Source organism: Spodoptera frugiperda, chromosome 23 (assembly GCF_023101765.2).
Source record: "Spodoptera frugiperda isolate SF20-4 chromosome 23, AGI-APGP_CSIRO_Sfru_2.0, whole genome shotgun sequence".
NCBI lineage: Eukaryota > Metazoa > Arthropoda > Insecta > Lepidoptera > Noctuidae > Spodoptera > Spodoptera frugiperda.
This window is the reverse complement of record NC_064234.1, coordinates 3921194-3942016: the sequence shown is the minus strand read 5'-3', so window position 1 is coordinate 3942016 and position 20823 is coordinate 3921194. Positions and strand designations below refer to the sequence as shown.

General features: G+C 33.7%; 1 protein-coding gene across 1 annotated transcript; it reads right to left on the bottom strand.

Moving 5' to 3' along the window:
- Positions 1-1525: 1525 nt before the first annotated feature.
- LOC118266930 (troponin C, isoallergen Bla g 6.0101) lies at positions 1526-11732 on the bottom strand. Its single transcript, XM_035580582.2, has 6 exons — positions 11489-11732; positions 11320-11347; positions 10999-11142; positions 8680-8799; positions 3331-3462; positions 1526-1774 (listed from the first exon to the last, which is right to left on the bottom strand). Exons 1-6 carry the CDS (start codon positions 11489-11491, stop codon positions 1740-1742), a joined length of 462 nt encoding a protein of 153 aa, XP_035436475.1. The 5' UTR covers positions 11492-11732; the 3' UTR covers positions 1526-1739.
- Positions 11733-20823: the final 9091 nt, after the last annotated feature.

The window sequence follows — 20823 nt, the reverse complement described above, 5'->3', positions numbered from 1 at the left end:
TCCAACTACATGGCAAGCGCGGTGTCCAGAATCTAACTCTGGTTGATTTTTACATGATTTTTACTTGTTTATACAGAAGGAATTGGCCGTGTATCGTAATTCTTCTCCGAAACATATTTGAAGATAATTACGAAATAAAACGCGGAAGTGTGTTCGGGCATGTATTCGTCGTTGGGAAGATCATTTTGAACTAAATTTTGCAAATAAAGATGTTTTTCAAATTACCCTTTTCTCTTTACACTCTACTTATCATCAATTAATTCATTTGTTTTTGGGAATATTGTAAATAATTTTACGTTTCTGGGTAGCTAATAAACCAAGGAAGTTTTTCTAATAGTTTGTACGCTTAGTGTCATATATTTTTTTCGAAATAAATCCAGTTTTCTATTGACCAAATTAGTGAAACAAAACAAAATTTCATAGGAAATTACTTGCTATTTTAAAACAAATGATATTTCTGCCATTATTAGTATTTATAAATGATAACTGATGTATTGGCAACTGATTAAAACTAAAATAACTAAAATCCAACCAGTATTTTTTTATTTATTGATGTTTTTGTAATCAATTCGGGATATTTTTACCAAAACCAAAAATGTTGAATATCTCAGAAACTAGCCACTTTCCGCCCAAGGACCTCAGGGCTATTTTTGTAGGAAATTAGTTGTATTATCACCTCCCGAGAGGAATACGTCGAATTCAAAGTCACCCTGTATACAAAGATTTGGTAGTATTACCTAAATACATACAAAAAATAAAATTCCTGCTTCGATTACAATAATAGCCCCCAACTCAAAACAAAATGAGCTACAATTCTCAGTTGCATAAAATATCCTCTTGCAAATCACCTGTCCTACATCCCACTACATCCCACACGTGCAATTCCAACTAAAAACTTCCTCAAGCTTGAAAGCTGCAACAGTTGAGAATCATTAATAACGTTCTTACAGTCTGAAACATTTGCAATATTTATAGTCCATTGCGACCATTTGCAGACTCGTCATAATTGCTTCAATGCTTTCAGCGAAAACGTAGCATCTGCTCGCTCTTTCCTAGGAAACTAACAAATAGTACAAGCAGAAGTCTCCAGTTTTCCAATTACTGTTTTTGTGTTTGGTTACATTTTAATATAAGAAAGGCGTGAATTGTGAGTTGTGTGTTTTCGTATTTTTTTTTTATTGTTCAAGGAATCTTAGTTCAGTATCTAACCATACGTTTCAGAGTATAGCTATGCCCATATGTTTTTAATGAACTGAAGTAAATTAACTGTTTTAAATGTGCATAGGGATATAACTAAAAATCACGGTTTCCTCACGTATAATAGCGCAGCCTACTGACTCAATAGGCTGCGCGACGTCTCCGAATCTACGTACGCTACACATGATGAAGAGTCCCTCTATCTCTCGAAATTAGTAGAGCTCTTCTATATAAGTAAAGAAACCGTAATTTTTAAGTTAATTCAGTATGTCTCACGATACTTATTATACAAAATACAAGGGGAAATTATTAAACACAAAGACATAAACAGAGTACAGATATATGAAAAATTTATTACCAAAATCATTTATTATAACATAAATAACTTATTCAATAAATGGATGTTTATAATATGATTCACGTTATAAAAAGGTAAGTTTGGAAGACATGTCAAATGATAATTTTGTATCATGTCAATGTACGTGAAGATATCCCTTCATAATCTGGGGTGAGCAGAACTCTTAGATGGTAAATTCAGTCGTTTAATCGTCGCCTCCAGTCATGACCTCCATGAATTCTGGAAACAAAGAAAAAATAAGATATTAATCTCTTCATTACTACAAAAATACATTCTTTGTATGGGTACGTGGTTTAATTAATTTGTTTAGATAAAACACAGACGACCTACTTTAACAAATTTGGCAAAAGTAAATAATACGAGCAAATTTCTTTTTTCTAAATCGGTTAAAATAGTAGAAGGTTCCAACTATTATTGTTGTTGTATGTAGGCATTTATTTGGTGGTTTGAAACCGTACAATACGGTAGGTATTGTACGAAATTGTACTATATTAAACTAAGCAACTTCTTTATAAATACTTATCAGTAAACCTAACACTTAAATACCAAGGTATTCGACTCAATTAAGCAGCCAAATAATATATAGTAAGAGAAGATAAACTGCGCACAAAATGCAATTTGCAGAACGTAAATTAGTTCGTTTTAATCAATTTATTTACAAGTCAGCTGAACTCAGCTCTGTAACGAGAATGTTACGGTAATAGAAAACTAATTTTAGTTTTGGCTAAGAATCTGTCACTAACCTTACCTCTAGGGCTAAATTTAAACGCTATCTAGTATTAACTGCTAAGTTTAAATACGTTGGTTACTGTTGATTTTAAGGCTTTGTAGTAGTTTTTCATTGAATGGCCAATTTTAGTTAGTAATGTGTTACATATAGTAACTGTGCTGTTAAGCTGGCCACTTATAAGAGTGAAAACTATTTATCATCTTCTTTTGTTTTTATGAAATATACTCAGTGTGCTTCGGACCATCTGTTTCATTTACATGTTAAATTATTTCGGCTATATATATTTAAAATATACAATGTGATAGGGGTGGGACTTCTAACCCGTTAAGGCTGAGTACTACATCTAATTTTATCGACAAAAGTCGGGGGTCGAAGGGGTCGAATCCCCTCCCCCTAAAAGTTATGGCTATTTTAATATTTTTTTTACTTTTTTTGATATCAAAGGTTGTATGCGTCGTAGAAAAAAAAACGACAAACGGTAGCTAATAACCTTGGCTAACTAATTCATTACTTTTTTCATATGTTTAATAATGTTTTGGTGAGAAAAAAAAACATTTGTGAATTATTTTTACCGAAAAAATCACTATTTTTCAATATTTTCAATTAGGGGTTCAACCCCCATATTATTTTTTTTGTCGATAAAATTAGATGTAGTACTCAGCCTTAACGGGTTAGAAGTCCCACCCCTATCACATTGTATATCATAATGAAATTATTTTCATCTTGCCTGGTAGCCGTTGAATCAATTAACAATGATCCAACTTTTAACACTCAATACAGTTGAGTGTTAGAGTCATATTTGTTTAAGAAAATTCTTAATGTTCTTATGAACTTTTTTACCAAAACTTTGACATTAGTACCTAATAATTACTGTTATGGCACCAAAACATAATTGTAATTTAACTTTTGCATACATTACGAATAACTATTTACGGTTAAATAAATGTCTCCATTATCTGACATTAAGTCAGTATGGATACACAAGAACACTTTTGGATCCATCCAAAAATTGGTATAAAAGAAAATACCTTTAAATTATACATACCATCAAAGTCCACGGTTCCTGAGCCGTCAGAGTCAATTTCTTCAATCATCATGTCTAACTCTTCAGCGCTGATCTTGTCATCAAGCTCTCTGAGGATTTCTCTTAAGACGCCAGTCGTGATGTAACCGTTGCCTGAAAGGATTAGGAAGAACAAAATCAGAAATGTTTTATACGCTTAGAATCACGTCACATAAACAGCCCATGAGAGACCACAACTGGACTACGGGATGTTTCTACAAAAGATACTTAAGCGATAATCTCCACGCTTGGCAGGCAGGTAAGAGATTGCAATTTAGTTCCACATGTGACCGGTAGAGGCGTTGTAAAAAATTACGTCGTCGCTAGCGACTATAATCAAATACTATTGCTTCAAACTCATGGTAGAAATACAGGGAACTTACTCTTGCAATCTCAATATCAATTCAATTTCACTCTAGTCATTATTATGTGTCAAAGCTATACAACCCCAATCGTAATTGTTATAATAACATTTAAGATTACGGAATATAAAGCTAAACTCAAACTATTTAGTTCTTTCAATATCCACACAATATGGATGCAATGGGCGTTAGTATTGCAACTCAAGAGTACGAAATTTCACAATATTAATGTTGTTCGATCGGAATTGGATTCAAGAGTTAGGTTTGCTAAAGAGCGCTGCTGCTTAGTGAGTTCTTATGATATCAGCAAAAGATAGATCTGTACTGTATCGTCAATAAACGGTCTTAGCATTTCAATACAATTAATTTGCCTAGTTTTTTGTAGAAAATATGTTATTTTACTGAAAATTATTAACTCGTTCTGGGTAGGACACATTAATTAGGGGTAATTAGGTGTAAATTGATTTGTATTCCTCACAGTTCATTACATATTGAAATACATTGTTAGAGTTAAAAATAAACATCTCAAAAAAAAATGCTTTTATTGCATTGACTATAATTAAATAATATACTTAACCTAAAACATTTCGGTTCCCTTTAGTTTAGCGTGACAGTGAAAATAACTCAAAAGGGCATAATTAGTTAAAATTAGTCCTAATAAAAGCAACATCAGAATCCTACGGGGACATTTGCGAACCAAAAGCTTTTAAACCTCAATTTATTTCCTTATTGGCCGAAATGGTAGACGGTAATAAAACGGAAAAATCAATTCACAACTCAAAACGAACTAATTTTGATCCTTTTATCCTTGTAATAAAGTTCAATTGGTTTTATAAACTGATATGGGTACGTGGCCATGAAATAGAATTACATTTTCGGGGAAATTAATTTCATATTTATAACGTATCGCCCGAATCTTGGCCCTGGGTTTGTTGGTTTCGACCTTACTTAAATTTTATATGATAGGCGAGGATATCCACCTGTATACTGAATTTTGAAATAAATAAATTATTTACGCGTGATAGAGGACCTTTATGGAGGTAATAAATACTTGTTGATGGAAAATGCGTGTTTAAATCGTTATGAAGCTATTTTTAAAATACTGTGAAGTGACGATTATTTTTTCATTATATTAGAGTTTTTAGAATTTGCAAAATTTGCAGAATATTTTTGATAAGCCACGTAAATAACAACCCAATCAAATAGTAAATAACATAATCTTTTACTATATGTTTAATGGCAAACGGAAGGATTAGGAAATCCGTACCTAACAGTGACAACGTCGCTAATAAGAAAATAATAATAAGTAGGTAATATTCGAACCAATTCAACAACAAAATAACAATTAACACCTTAGACGCCATGTCGGACAACGCTGTCCGACACTAGTGGAGGAATAGCCTAATAATAACAGTTTTTTGTTGGCAATGACAGGTGTTAATTAAGTTTTAAACTCCATCATAAAAGGTTGTCATCCCCGTACTAGGTATACTAACTACTTTTTTATTTTTAATTTTTCTTTCACTCGTTGATTCAATCAACGTGGGTCTACATTTTCGCACGAAATAGTGTTTATTATTAGTATATTCATAGATTCATCCTACACAGAAATAAAGATTGAAAATTATTATACAAATATATGCAGAGGTGGATTTCCAAAGATTCATTGAAGGAGAATGTTCCACCTACAGAAAGAATATGAACCACCTACATGTTTTTCACCCGTGAGCAATCGAAGCATGGCAAAAGTATTTATGAATACTGCCAACTCGGATCAAGTATAATCGACCTACACGTGCAAAAAGGGGAGATTTATAGATAAGTTTATAAGTACAATCGTCCACGTTATTTCATATCCAGGTAGGATTCTGTACAGAAACAGTAGCTATTGTCATACTAAATTGTGTGTTAGCCCTATCTCTGCCGACGAGAGAGACTAGCATCAGACCACCACAGACAGGGCTCAGTAGGGCTAATGCCGACCCGGAGCTGCGGACTGCCTACCGGGTTACCGGGGCTCCGGCTCAAAAAGTAAGAGTAGGAACGGGGTGGTTTTTAAACAGTAAGAGTCTGATACTCCCTTCCGCCTTGCCCAAGGCGAGATCATTCATTGAATGATCTTCAGCCCTTAAAAAGGACCTTATCGCTTGTAACTACCTATATTAGTCGGCTCGGTAGTCAACCAATGGTTACTGTCTCTGTACAAAGTAAAATTTTCTTACCTGGATACCAAGTAACTTCGCTGACTGTACATGCCTGTGTTAAGCAATAACACCTCGCCTATTACCAAACATTGCGATGTTGTTACTTTTGAAAAATGTTGCAATTGTCGTCTAAATTATGAGGTTCTTTTCCTTCTTTACAAATATTTTTTGGAAATGCGGAAACTTTTTTAACGTTTTTATTGGCTTATTTCACTTATTTCATTTGTAATATTGTCAGAGCCAAAATAGTTCAAATGTTAAGTTATTTTCACTGATTTTTTTTCCTATCGACGTCTATTTTTTACTTGAAATTAATATTCTACGTGATGTTCTAGTCAAAGGAAGACTTTTTGCGGTTGAATATTACGCAATAAAGATATTCATTACAGGGGTTTTATCTTGAGCCGGTGGTTATGAAGAAACATGATTCTTCCTACACATAATACGATGCCTGTCTTCACGGAGATTTAAGTTGTACATCATGACATGTTATTAATAATACTCATTGGTATAGTCGAGATTTGTGCTCCTAGTAATAAAAGGATCACATTCATAGTCAAAATATTTATTTTAATTAATCTACATACCTACATACGTTTTTGAATGCAGATTGTATGTTTGTGAAGCTAATTCCAAATTCTAAATTCAAATAAAGAGGACGAAGGAATTTAATTTTAATAAAATTGAGTCAATGAATTTGGTATTGGTTTGTTAGAATTTTCTTTTTCGTTTAGATTGATATTAGTGATGATGTGGTAACATGGAATTTCATGGAAAAATTGAAGTGGTAAGTACCTGTTCGTAAGTTCAACGTGATGTATTTGACATTTATTATGACATGATAAATGTAGTTGATATTTATTATGACGTAATATAACGCCGGCCTACCTAACACCTACCGCGTTATATATAAGTCCATAAGTTTGCATGCTATGTATCTTTAACCAAAGCATGTACTCTCTACAGCTCTAATGCCATTGTTACACCTATAATACCATGTTTCAAGGCAAAAAATAAATTTAACTAACGACCTTTCCTCCAACAATAGCGTGATGATAGCACCATTGGCGCAGTATTCTTAGAAAACAAAGCGCACGGGTATGGCTGACCTGGTACCGATAAAAGTGTCAACATAATGATAAATGAGATATCGTCTGAAAATCTAATGGACATTGCCAAATTGTGTAATGCCATTTAAAATAACATAAACTACATTACTAACTAAATGTTTATCTCGGTTGTCGTAGTCGAGTGATCTATTGTTCAATCATTTCATAGCGCAAAACTTGGCTTGCATTCATTTGGAATGCTTTTGAACTAACAGATTAGGAAGTTTCAAATATTTTGTGTTATTATTTTAGACTGTTGCCTACGAATTGGTTTATGATTTTATTTAAATATTTTAAGTCAAATTTATGATAAATTGTACTTTGATGGCTCTATAGCTTAAGTTTCTTACTTAATAATAGTTACTCCTACATACGCAGTCTGCAGCGCAAATCTGCGCGAAATCGCGCGTAAGAAGCAAATTTTTCTATAAAGGTAAAATAGACACAATTTTCACCGCGATAAAAATAACTTTAGGCACTTAGATTGTAGACGCTACTTAAATATTCTGATTAATTTTAAACTTGATTTACAAATTTCTTGTTAATTTCATTCAATTGTTTTGTTATGTACCATTTAATATTGTCTCGGGGCAAACGAAGATCGCTCCAAGCAAAAATCCTGAAGGTCATTGCCCTTGATTTCAATCTTAAAAGAAACTGTTCACTTAATAATTTTTTAGTCCATTGAATCCTTTTCAAAAGCCTTGTTTGATCCTGTTACAAACGAGATTTTATTTTCCTTTTTTACTTTGAACTTAGTATCAAGAATACTTTTTAGTCTAGGCTAGTATAAAGAACTGAAAATATGACTAAATGTTATTAACTAAATAACAATGGTCCCCGATTGTTAATACTTTACTTATAAGCGAGGGTCAACTAATACTGGACATAATTTTCAATAAACTTCGTCTTTTGGTACTCATCATCGTCACATCTATTGTTAAAAAAAAAACAATTTGTCATCTTTGAAATTACAAAAAGATGATTCAAAGTTTAACAAAAGATTATCTAAGTGTCTTGAAATTAAAAACGTGACCTCTGAATATGCCTGAAGGAACATTAAATTTTTAGCAGAAAATTATGTGTAGGTCATATTTTTTATTTTCACTTTAAAAAGTTAAGTAGAACATTTAACTTTGAAACTTTTAAAAGGACGTAATCATAGATTCTAGACTGCGTAAAGCTAATTTTCAATTTCGAATTTTAAAAACTTGTTAGCGAAGTAAAACGTCAATTTATTTTCAAAACAAGTTTATAACGAATTTGAAATTGCTGTCATATTAACATAATCGACTGTACAATATTAGTTTTATTGCAAGAATTTTAGCTATTTATAAAGAAATGCCTCTGACGTGTAACAATGAAGTTCCTTGCTCTTATGTACTTCTCCATTTAAATAATATCTGTATTTTGGAGCGAGCACCTAAAATCTCTGACGGATTCAATATTGACGTTTCAAAATTCCTGCATACTTAAGGATAAATTGAAATAAATGCACATCTTCACATTCACATACATCTTCGACCGCATCGTCGCTCACACAATCAGATGAGTTCGCGGTCAAATGCCTGTCAAGTTTTAGATAAAAAAAAGACTTAATGCCCTACTCAAGTGAAATTCTATTAGGTAATTCGAAGTGAAGAATAAAAAAGTTACCTTCTTTATCGTATAACCGGAATGCCTCTTTAAGTTCCTGCTGCATCGCCTCAGCATCTTCCTCAACCATGAACCTGGAAGCCAGGGTCACGAACTCCTCGAACTCCAATTCACCAGATCCTGGAATTTTCATCATGAAATTACATGAATAACATTTTTAAAATGGCACCACGTGCTGACACTATGAATCTAGTACAGATTACCTATAGTATCTTGAAACAATTATACTCCCTACATCACAGACCTATTTTTATAGCGTGGTGTCTTTTATCGCAAATATTTACAGTTAAATAATTTATATATGTTAAAACTAATACAATATTTTTACTAAATATTTTACCAAAACTAATTTCATTTCTCAAGCAAACTTCAGAAACAAAATAATGGTTTCCAAACAAATCGTAACAGATGTTAGTCTGCCAAAATAAAAGCAATTGGCATAAATTCCTACAAATCATCCTTCCACACGTAACGAGTTTTGTTCAAGTTTGCCCTTTTGTTTAACATTATGCCAAAACTTTATGTCCAAATATTTGAAGTGAAAACGTTGAAAGAAAAAACTTAGTATATATACTCTTGTTTTATAAATTTTGTTTTGAACTTTGATTTAGAGCTGTGGTTCCCAAAGCGGTCTAGACTACAACCCATCTAAATTAAGTTCCTAAACTCAGGACCCTCCTTAAAGGAATTAAACTATTACCAATATGAAAAACGCAATACAGGACGGTTGGTTAATATGTTTTTCTACAAACAAGGCCTAATAGAAATTCGTTTGCGACCCACCAATGGGTCGCGAACCATAGTTTGAGAAACACTGATTTAGAGGATCCATTTATTTAATAAATAGAAATTAACTATTATTAAACCGATTTGAGTGAGGTTACCGGAGGCTAAATTACCCCCCTTCCCAATCCCCGATTCCCCAACAGCCCTTAAATTCCTTACACCCCAAAAGGTTTGCAACGCACTTGTAACGTCTTTGATGTTTCAAGTGTCCATGGGCGGCTTACCATCAGGTCATCCGCCTGCATTTTTACCTGCTTATTCCATAAAAAATGTGTACGTGTCTTCTGTCGAATAAATGCTATTTCTTTCTTTCAAATAAGATTCGAATACGTTTTCCTGTAGCGTTAAGTATTTATGTGTGAAGCTAATGGCTAGGTAATTGTATTGTGGATTCCGGACCAAATAGTATAACAAAAAAAAACAAATCGTTTAAAGTGACATTCCATTTCTCGTACTATACAAATAATTACTAATTAATGAAGATTTATTGTATGTTTAAAGGAAACATCAAGTTAATCTATCGTTTAATTAACATATTTTTCGTGATTTATCTTGTATCTATATAAAAACGAATTGAAGTTCGTTAGTCTCGCCAAAATTAGAAAACCGCTAGACCAATTTCGCTGATTTTGGTCATGAATTCATTGTAGAAGTCTAGGAAAACTTTCAAAGATAAGAAAAAGATGTCGTAGGTGGTACGAAGTTTGCCGGATCCACTAGTACCTACAGTGTAATTATACCTATAATATCAAAAATATATCTATTGGTTTTAAAAACGTACACATAACACACGTTCCTATTATAAAAGTAAAGACTTGTTTTCATGGATACTGTTCTTCAATTAGTAGTAAGTTAGGAAATGGAGCTGTTCTGTAGATATTACCTACTTGTCCATTAAATGTCTTTTACAGACGTTTATCACATAATTAGTAGATTTATCCGATAAACGATAATCTTATCTACAAAATCGTATATTAAACAACAAGTATTTACAAGACAAATTGTTGTTGTTTCTAATATTAAGCTAACAGTTTCTGTATCCAAATAGACATGTAGGTAAGATAGATTATATCAGCTGCGATGTTTCCCACGCAAATCATGTCGAAGTAGGGGAAAGGTGAGCGTATTCTTAGACATACACGAGGTAAGTACTAGTGCGAATATATTTCATGTACGAGTATGATATAATAGTTTTAGTAATTACTGGGTAAACGTTTGTATAATTTTGATTTAGATTTTGAATTATGTTTCTCTCCTTTCCTTAATTTGTAGTTGATACTGAACTCAAGCGCATATATTACTCAGATTAAGAGTATTTTTAAAAGAAATCTCTGCCATTTGTAATGCGTCGATTAAAGTTAGGCTTGGTGTTTGAAATTGAAAACAATTCTAAAAATATTATTTATAATAATTTGTCAACCGTAAATAAAAGAATAGAATAAATCAACCCAGAGATATAGATAATTATTTTTAAAAATTTACAATGCCGATTCAAAATAAATATTACTAATAGTGATGGGATGTTTTACTTACCGTCAGCATCAACCTCGTCGATGATTTCTTTGAGGACATCGTCGCTGACCTGGTGCCCCAACATGCCGAGGATTGTGCCCACCATCACCGTGCCGATGCATCCTTTCTTCTCCTGGTCGAAAGCCTCGAAGGCCTTCTTGAGAACTGGAAGTAGATTTATACCAGGTTTATAAAACTTCCAAGACAGTTGACATGCAAAAGTATTAAAATTGAAGCAAGTATTAAAAGTAAAGCAATAACTGCATCGATTGAATTTAAAAATAAAGGGAATTTGAGGATAAAATTAATTAAAGTTTTGTACAATTCATAAAAAATACTCACTGCTGATCTGTTCCTTGTCAAGTTCCTCCTGAAACCACCAAATAGACATAATTAAAAAAATATTCATAATTACGAAAAATTTTATGACAACTTAATAAAAGTTTAATTCACAAAACAAAACCACTGGTCACTTCACTAGAACACGAATCACAAAACGAAATCCTCTCACCATTGTTTAGATATAGCACGGGGGGTTCCGTCTAAAGGAATTGTACGATGCCGTATGCTAAAGTGAACCACACTAGGAGGAACACGAGCCCTTTTATCTGAATGGAATGGCCGACTGTACGGAGCCGCGCGAAAATATCACCCAGGTTGATACAGTGGGTGTCTCGGTCCTCTACAATGTACTCCCAACACCGAGTCACTTCGATTTGGCGATGCAAAATGCTTTTAACCGCCGACAATAAGGTCACCATACATTAAAACAGTTGCCGGATGTCCACCACACTCATGTCTCTGGCACGTTATGCCAAATGCGTATTTCACTATCAACGAATCGATTCCGTTTAGTTATTAATTACACATTAATTAAAATATCACCGCGGTTGGACGGTTGCCACGCCATTTGTAGAATACTTTTCTCATTATAAACAATAATAATAAAAGTAGGTGCTTTACAGGAATAGAATCGCGTTTTAAATAAGCTGTATTGTTTCTTTTTACTGTCCTACTTAATGGGCACGTGGATCTGTCTAAAAAGGTTCTTAGGTGAGTCCAACGAATTGATTCACAGCAGCGAACGTTTCATTTCATTAACATAAGCATGCAGTATAAATAACTGATATATTGATAGATGTAGGGTTATATTATCAGGCCTCAGTATCGAGCACATCATTGTAACATAAGCCTAAAGTACTAATAACCACGTTGCTGGTACATTTTGACGATAATATATGTAATTAATATGAATTTTCGTTTGTAATTTCATCCTATTGCTGAGTGTGAAATTGCCTGCAGCGCATCAAAACTGGACTAATTTTCTATTCACCCTGTGTGGGATGTCATTTCATATCCGTCATTAATACTTCGAATGATGTATGAAAATTGTACATTACGAAATACAGAAACATGACGTAATTACGTATAACAATTTTAAATTGTTATGATGTTTTAGTAGACATCTCTTTCTTTCTTGAGATTATTATTTGGGTTGAATTAATATCATATTTAAAGGGGACATCCTTATTATGTCACTAATTATATAATTTTTTAATTATTTTTTTACTTCTTACATTTATCTTTAAACTTCGATTACTAATATTGATCGAAGTTTGTAAACTTTTCGCTTTCCAAAGCAAAACATACCAGGATCTCTTCATGTGTAGTAGCATACCTTACAACCTCTAATGTACCCTTTATTTCACAAATAAATACTTTGACTTTTGTCAATACAAAAAAGCAGTAAAATCCAAACGTCACTCTATTAGTATGAAGGGAGGGAGGACAGTGCGCTTGCAGACAGTGACATATTTTGTTGCTCCCAATGGTGCCAAATGCAAAGAAAAGCTAAATGATGCAAGGCAGCATTTAGAAAAACATTATGAAACAAAGCTGTGTGTGTATGTTATGTTCAACTACAGTACCAAGCGACAAAGCCCTTTAAATAAATAAAAAAAAAACTACAGTACAAATTAATTAAGCAAATATTTACTGTCCGAAAATATTTGCGTGCTATTGTACCGGAGATGTGCTATGTAGCTAGGCTACGAAGATGTAATAGCTAAGCTGTGAATCTATGTAACTGTTTCCACCGATACTCGTGCCCCTTATCGGTGCTGAAGGTGGCCACCGGGGTGGTTTAGTGAGATAAAAATCCCACACTTCTTAGTCTTTCTCCCAAAAAGCTAGGCGTCTTTCGAAGGTGTACCTCCGTCATCAAATAAAAGGGAAGTCATGCATAGCACGCATCTTTCCATAATATATAAAACATAGCCTAGCTGAGTGCTTAGACTAATATGATTGGTGGAAGCCAAACGCATCCACAGCAATTATGCGAAACTTTTGAAACTTTAAAACAAGTTCACCAATCTGGATTCAAAACCACTAAATCAACTATACTAGCCGGCTAAAATAGTAATTAAACAGTCAGTAATTGATTCTAGTTATTGCAGATGATACTTAAAATTGAAATAAAGCCACGTTTATTAATTAATACAGAGCCAGCAATCAAATGGCGATAATTGAACTTTAGTTAAGTTATTAAAAGTGGTATGTGCTTTTACTAGTTTGTAGTTAATGGTTTTGTAGGTTATTATTATACCTATACTTCTACGTATACCTAAACTTCTTGGTTTTAAACCTAGATCTCGTTATATTATTGTTACACTTACAAGTCAGTGTTTTACGTGTAAAGTATTACGTCGGTGCTCTGATAGGTTTGTTTATTCGAGCCGGCCAATCAGAGTCCCGAACGCGTTCTAGTTTCAAATACTTTAAACGCAAATTAAGTTAGAGTTAGTATGGACTAAGGGTACTTATTTTCTACCGTTTTAACTTTAGATCTAAAACCACTACCACAAAAACAAAACGTTCAGTATTATTGTTACATGACTTTAAACACCAGGAATTCTGAGTAAGTAGTCAACTCGGACCACATGCCTACGGCCCATTTGGGACGAGTTGCAGAAAATTAAATAAAATAATATTTTTAGTGGTCAACTCGTCCCACCTCACTACCACAATGAGATAAGGTACAGTCAGTAGCAAAAAGGTTAGTGTGGAAATAATAAAGTTCTATTACTTTGTTGAAAACAAAAGATTTTCTAGGAACTTCATTCTATCTATGTTGTCATTTACTTCATAAATGACCGCCATGACCATTGTTTAAGCCACACATGTTTACTATTCTTAGTAATTTTGGTTAACACATGAACTTGTGCGATTCCTAATAAACATTTAGGTAATAAATTATTTAACCGACACTAAAAAAAGAGGTTCTTACTTCGTAAGGATTTTTTAATATGAAATAATCTATGAACAATACGAAAGTAAAGAAAAAAACTATAAAAAAATATTTTTAATCTTGTGTTGCTAACTGTACCGAACATTGATAAAGTTTAAAGAGCCATACAAAAAAAGTGGGACGAGTTGACCACTAAAAACTTAATTTATTTTTAATTTCCCCAACTCGTCCCAAATGGGCCGTAGGCATGTGGTCCGAGTTGACTACTTACTCGGAATTCTCATCTTTGACAGTATTTAACCCCATATCAGTAACATTAAAGCATTAGCATAACAAATACATCACCACACGTATTCTTAATTAACGTCTATCCGAATGACTTAATTGCTGTAACCTGATAAATTGCTAGAAAGAATGACAGCACTTCTTTATAGCTAGTAACAGAAATAAATACAATCATTTGCAAACGATAGTAAAAACTATTGGGCTGCCAGAAATGTTTCAAGTTCCTCCACAGTTTCTGACTGAAATCTGACCATCTTGTTTTGCTGTGTAAGAGGACAATGAAATAAATATAACTGACACAGAAATAGCTACTTTGTTTAACAGTTGGAGTAGGAAATACTTTGACTCAAATGTCTTGTCAGTTAAATTAGATCATACGTTTTGATTCAATGCTTCATTATCATTATCACTGTCGCCATCATAAGCTTTCTGCATAATTTTTTTTTGAGGTGGTAAATCATCCAATGTCTTCTGCCATTTCAAATACTTACTGACTAAAAACCACCCCGTTCCAACTCCTGCTTTTCGAGCCAGAGCCCCGGTAACCCGCTAGGAAATCCGCAAATTCGGGTCATGCATTAGCCCTACTGGGCTCCATCTACGATGATCTGAGGGCTCTTCGAGACACGCGCGAAACGCAACGCGCCGATCATCATTATTTAACTGGAATGACATATTTCAGCTTCACTACTGAACGAAAGCGTACTGGGTTCTTTACCAAAATCCACACGTATGGCAAACGATTTTGAGATCGCTACCCACCTTATGGAAGCTGATTGCAGTTTTTGTAAATATCCGGCAGAAGCCAATTAGCTAGGAGGTGATAAGATATCAGAAACATAGCCATATTTGAAAGTAGACCGCTTTTTAATAATGTTTATCAATATTATGTAAGTTAGTAACAAACATTTTTATAAGGTAAATGCTACAAAAACATGAAAACACATGGTAAGTGTATGTGTACATCATTATTAGTAAGTGGAAAGATTTAAGCTGATAAATAAATTCTTTATTTGGAAATGTATTAATTAAAAATACAGGTATCCCGTAAGGCAGTTGTCCCACCAACGGCGAGTGAACGACTAACTATCGGCTATTTTCTCGCTCAAGAAACGTACAATAGATATACTTTCTATTATATTATTGTAACTTTCGTGAGACATACTAAATTAATTATTATTATAGAGGCTCATATTCATGAGCAGCATTCCGCGACAATCGCCGCGTCGTGTGTCGCGGAATGCTGCTCATGAATATGAGCCTCTAGCATGGCTTGAAACTAGTTGAGTTCCTCGTCAAAACAGTACGTGAGTAAGCCGATAACATAATAATTAAGATAATATACTTTCCGTGTAAACAAAAGAGATGCATATACAAACAGTTGATCGCTGACTGTTCACACTGCCGGCGAGTGCTCGCTTCACTTGTTTGTTTTTATTTTTACTCGTTTTCACTCGTTTCTAGTTCTAGCTCTACTCGTTACTCGTTCATCGTTGCCGGTGGGACAACTGCCTAAGTTGACCTTGCCTATCATCTGGTGCCATTTGGACGTCTACTTTTGGGACAACCTGTATCAAAACTGAAAATAGGAATTTCTATCCTATATTCTTATTTCAATTAAATAGAAAGTTATTTAACCAAAGCATTTCCTGATGCTGTAATGTATTGTAAGCTGACGTAGGTCGCGTCTCCTGTACGAGTTGGCATTGCGTGCGCGCAGTGGGCCGGCCACATCCAATTAATGTTTCATCCACTCGTACCCTAATCACCGTTACAGGTGTTCCGCAATTAATACCGTGAATATATCGCATAATTATTTATAGCCGCTTCGCTCTTGGTAGTTGTCTGTAGCAACATAGTTCGTCCTATTAAATAAATAGGTTAATACTATTTACATTACATGTTTATAGTTTTGGATCTATTACATTAATTTAATGTGAATTAAAATATCTGTATTGCATGTTTGAAGTGTTTATTAAATGTTTAGACGTAATATGGCAGGTAACTAGTTAGATTGTTCTTTAACTGTACTCTTAGTATGAGTTTGGTTTACGTTTAGAGAGCGCATACGACGCTCTGATTGGTTGGTATATTCGAACTCGTACTAAGGGGTCTGTTTTATACCACCTACGTCATTTTGAAGGTTGTGTGGATTTATTTCAGTTCGATAACACTGAATAAATTTATAATCCAATAGACCTAACAGTTTAACATGAAATCGAGGCTACAATTTTTCAAATACAGCTGTTAAATTCTCATAAATAAACGTAAAGTTTTCAAATATTAGTGCCCCCGGGGCGCGCTAAACATTTGTATCTGCGTCGATACTTAGGTACAGACCGCTTGTAACAGTTAAAGTTTTATTACTTACACCCCTTAGGGTACTGTTAAATATCACATTAAAATATAAACTTTACGATTTCTTACTTCACTACTTCTTAATACAAACGAAGGGGGATGAATATAGTAGATTTCAAATAATTAAAGGAAACTTCTATCTTTGTGATCTACGAGTAGGTAAGTAGGTATAAACAGGAGCTTCGGACTATATAGTAGTTTTACCGTGGCTCCGGTTTGAAAAGCAGGAGTAGGAACGTGGTTGTTTTTAGTCAGTAAGACTGACACTCTCTCTCCCTCACCCAAGGCGGGAGAAATCCTTGGATGAGTTTCCACCCTCAAAAAAAAAGTATAGTAATACCGTACCTACCGTTGAATAATGAGTTTAGGTGATACAACACCTAAATTATTTCTAGAAAAACTCCCTACGTGTGTGTATTTAGTTAAATAAATAGTTTATAAACTCAAAATACAGTATTCAACTTTTGACACCAGTAGAAACGAAGTTACCCAATTAACCTGTAGTCTAATTAAAAACTACATTGTAGAAAGTCACTATAATTTTAATGAATTCCTTAATAACACCGCTAGAGACAGCGGACTATGATAACACAGAGTAAAACATTCTTTTTTTTATTAATCCTGAGAATAACTTCTTTAGAACTCTCGACTGCCTCGTTGGTCATCGGTCGTAAGTGCTATTGTCAGACATGGGGACTCGGGTTAGATTCCCGGGACGTACAAAGGATTATTTTCGGTTTTTTTGAAAAATCTCAGTAATAGCACGGGGTCTGGAAATGTGACCAGTACGTATATGGCAATAGGCTCACCCCCTATTTTATGGGACTTCTAACAAAAATGGTGAAAAGTGGGTGTACAGGCATGACGAGCCGTAACTGCCTACCCCTTCGGGTATAAACGGCGTGACGTTCCATACAACTTCTTTAGAACTGAAAGAAATTTTCTGCATGAATTTTCTGAGAAACTACAAAGTATGAAAACTTTGCCAACATTTTATGTGTGGAAAAGAGTGTTAAAATGTTTCAGAGTAAATAATTTGTATCCTACTTATGTTATAGTGTTCTGGAACTCCGGACTGTTCGCGTGAATCTCTGTTAAAAACTACTTGTGTAGAGTGTAGAGTTTGAGCTTATATCACGAAATATATACAGCATGAGCTAAATTAGGAATATATGTACTTAGTAAGTACTAGAATATTTTAGTAGATTTTGAGCTTACTTCAGAAAACTTCAAAGTATTATTTTCTATTCTATTATTTTTTTTTAATGAAGACAAGAAAACTACTTCAATTAATAATTTTATTAAAAATATTAAAATTGCAGATTAACTGAACACTCTCTTGGTAGATTTAAGTAATAATAAAATAAGATTGAAATGAAATTGATAAATTTACAATTAGCATTTTTTTTAATTTTAAATAACAATTAAATTTTCTTAGTTAATGAATAACTTTAAAGCGAAATGAGCACATACTTTTAACTTATCTTCAATATTAGCAATTATTTTTACCAAGAACTATCAAGATCAATCTTCAAATTACACGTCCCATAAACAATAATAAAACAATACGTTAATCGTGAACAGTAGAAGACCATCTTTTACGAGTGATAGATGATCACTAGGTGACGAAGTCATTACTGGCTGCCAAGGCAGACAATGTCACTGCCAAGTGCATTGTTCTTGGTCTGGGTATACAAGGCCTGCCAGACATGTAACCCGTTTCGTACTATTGTTAGCGGGACTAATATCATTTATAAAAGTGATATAAGTCTTGTGAGGTAAGGGGACTATTCTGGTATGCGGTAGTATTCTGGGCTTCCTTGTAATATATGTGGTGAGGTCGATGGACCTTCGTATAGATGATGGAAGTGAGCAAGTGTGATGATGAATTAATGGTTTGAGATGTTTAGAATACTGTTTTGGAATTGTTTAAACCACAGTTTCCTTAATAGACTAAGGAAACTGTGGTTTTAATGGATAGAGTATCGTCACGCCTTTTATACTTGAAGGTGTAGACGTAGGTAAAGGAGCACTTTACGGCACGTAATGCTACTGTATAATATACACTCACTTTTTACCATTTGTGTTATAAAGATCCCATGTAATAGGGGATGAACCTATTGCCATTTATACTGAGCACAATGCCAGACTCCATACAACTACTGAGAAATTTTCGTAAACCCGAAAAATCCAGCAATTCTGAAAAGCCCAGCAATACCGTGTCCGACTTGGGAATCGAACCCGAGATATTTTAATGTAAAGTTTACTGTAATATTGGATCCAGAAGTAATAAATAAATATGTTAGAAAACCTGCAATTTCTATACTTAGCAGTTTTAATTGTATTTTGCTAAATATTTCACATTTAACTAAGGTTAAGAAAGGTTCAGAAATGTAATGTTTTGGCTTTCAGATCATACACGTGGATGATGGATTGCCACATCCCAAAGAGATATCGCAAATTCCCTAAATATTCACACGTCGAATTACAAATAACATTTCAAAAATCATATAATGCAGCCAAGTATGACATAAAAGAACTTACACGTGCTAGATAAGTTAGGGTACACGTGTCAGTTATTAAAACTTTCCATTCATAACACAATACAATAAGTATGACATTGCAGAATTGCTTCCAACAGCGAACAGATTAAAAATCTCAGACAAAAAAATAAAAGTCAAATGAGTTTTTTTATTTGGAGTTGTTATTTTTCTATGAAACTTAGCAACAGTTTTTTTTTTATATTTAATTGTAGTTTTTTGGCTTACTCGTAGTATTATTTGGCGAGGAAAACGATTGGTTTTAAACCATGCTAGAGGCTCATATTCATGAACAGTATTCCACGACATACGACGCCGCGTCTGTCACGCTGCTACTAGTTTTTATATTTTTGATATTCTTCTTAGTCCATAATAGAGACGAAACAGTTACCTAGTTAAAAGTACATATAAACACGAATTAGCATTAGTAAATTTTATTTATTACTAGCTACCGCCAGCGGCTTCATCTGCATTCCCTCCCATCACCCTAGTCATCTCAGACCCTGTCTATATATAACACTTCATAAAAATGCATTTAGTAGTTTTAGCTTGATTGATAAACAAACATCCAAACAAACTTTCACATTCACATTATTAGTGTGATGTTAATGTTCATACTTTATACGTAATAATAGTGCTTAATCATAATACAAGTAGGTATACAACATAACATAATACAATAGGTAAAATAGAAAATCGATATAGTGTCATATAGGTACGATATGCTATGTTTTTGTTTATTTTCTTAAAATTAGCCTAAACTATGCGATATAACAAAATTAAATTAACTTTATTTTTGTAATGTAGGCACTCAAATGAAAAGATCATTCTCTCACTGCACCAATAAACTTGCAGACCAATAACGTCGCTTCATGAATACTAATTGATTTTCTCTAGGCCTACAGTCGTTTTTAAATGTGTACAAGAATAGAACAATCGTCCAATGGGCAAGACAATGCACGTCGCCGTCATATGCGCGGGCGCCGCGACGCGTCCGAAGCAGCTGTAATGGATTGATTCACCGCGAGGGCTCTCACTTTGACGGCTACCCGATACAGTCACTACGTTCATATTTCAGTCGTGCAGTCAAATAAAAAAATAAATATTGTATAATATGTTTGTTGAACCAACAAAACAATTTAACCAAGAATTGTATTGTGAAATTGATAGAAAAAGAGTAATCTATGAAGTTTCTTGCTCGTTCTTCTCCATAAGAATCTACGCTTTGGAACGAGATAATTAAGTAGTATACCATAATTATGTATGTATTATTTTTTATTATGACATAATTTAATTGAAGAAGATTTGTTATATCGGAATTTTCGATATACATAGGTTTCTAAATATTCTGGTCTTATCGATTATAAACATATTTTTATAAAAATAGTAATCAATATGGTTGTTGATGGGCTTTAG

Excerpts from the sequence above, each read along its gene's own strand:
- LOC118266930 (XM_035580582.2), bottom strand. Across the intron at positions 3,463-8,679 it reads CCGGTTATACGATAAAGAAG|GCAACGGTTACATCACGACT; the intron begins GTAACTTTTTTA and ends TAATCCTTTCAG. Across the intron at positions 1,775-3,330 it reads AGGAACCGTGGACTTTGATG|AATTCATGGAGGTCATGACT; the intron begins GTATGTATAATT and ends CTTTGTTTCCAG.